The sequence below is a fragment of the Trichechus manatus genome, unplaced genomic scaffold (assembly GCF_000243295.1).
Source record: "Trichechus manatus latirostris isolate Lorelei unplaced genomic scaffold, TriManLat1.0 scaffold00021, whole genome shotgun sequence".
Taxonomy (NCBI): Eukaryota; Metazoa; Chordata; class Mammalia; order Sirenia; family Trichechidae; genus Trichechus; species Trichechus manatus.
This window is the reverse complement of record NW_004443957.1, coordinates 5,360,771-5,361,587: the sequence shown is the minus strand read 5'-3', so window position 1 is coordinate 5,361,587 and position 817 is coordinate 5,360,771. Positions and strand designations below refer to the sequence as shown.

General features: G+C 36.8%; 1 protein-coding gene across 1 annotated transcript in view; it reads left to right on the top strand.

Moving 5' to 3' along the window:
• Positions 1-817, top strand: part of MAP3K21 (mitogen-activated protein kinase kinase kinase 21) — a 68,852-nt gene that overhangs the window by 34,299 nt on the left and 33,736 nt on the right. Inside the window, exon 3 of the mRNA XM_004372935.2 lies at positions 252-420. Within this exon, the coding sequence (XP_004372992.2) occupies positions 252-420 (169 nt within the window). The remainder of the gene's footprint in view (positions 1-251; positions 421-817) is intronic.

The window sequence follows — 817 nt, the reverse complement described above, 5'->3', positions numbered from 1 at the left end:
AGTAGTTTTAATTGCTACGTATAATGACCGTGTAAGTGATTTCTGGAAGGAGTGTGTTTGCATGTGTTGAGTTGCTGACTGGAAGAGTGTACCTGCCACATTGGGGCAGTGGCCATTTATGGGCTTTGTTGGAAGAGAAGGATTCCTGTTAGGAGTTGGATGAAGGTACTGATGCATTCATCCCACCAATTAGGTCATAAGGAAAAGACACCATTTAACTCATTTAACTTTATGAAAAATTTGCCTTGTAGTTATGGAGTGCTGCTGTGGGAACTGCTCACGGGAGAAGCTCCCTATCGTGGCATTGATGGCCTTGCTGTGGCTTATGGAGTAGCAGTCAATAAGCTCACTCTGCCCATTCCATCTACCTGTCCTGAGCCATTTGCTAAGCTAATGAAAGGTATCTATCTGTGCAGCTGTGTTTGTGTGTTGGGGGGAAGGGAAGTCACTCATAAATCCATCTTTTTTTTTTTAACCAAAAAAATAATTTCTGTGATTTTAATTTTCAATTACTTACGGTAATTATACTCTTTTAAGTAGAAACCTTGCCTTTGATCTAAGATGTGAGGTAAAGTTTTGATGAACTAAGTAACTTAGAAACAGTCCACTTTTATCAGTGACTCATTTATGTATAAAAACTAAACAGAATGTTAACAAGTACATTAGTAGAGTTCAAACACAATATTGAATTGGCTCCATATCTGCTACTTTAAATTTGATGTAGTAATCATAAATGTTTTACAATCTTAACTGTCATGGTTTTGCCATGACCTTGTCTATTTGATCCTTATCTTTTAAAAATTCTCAACTAACAATT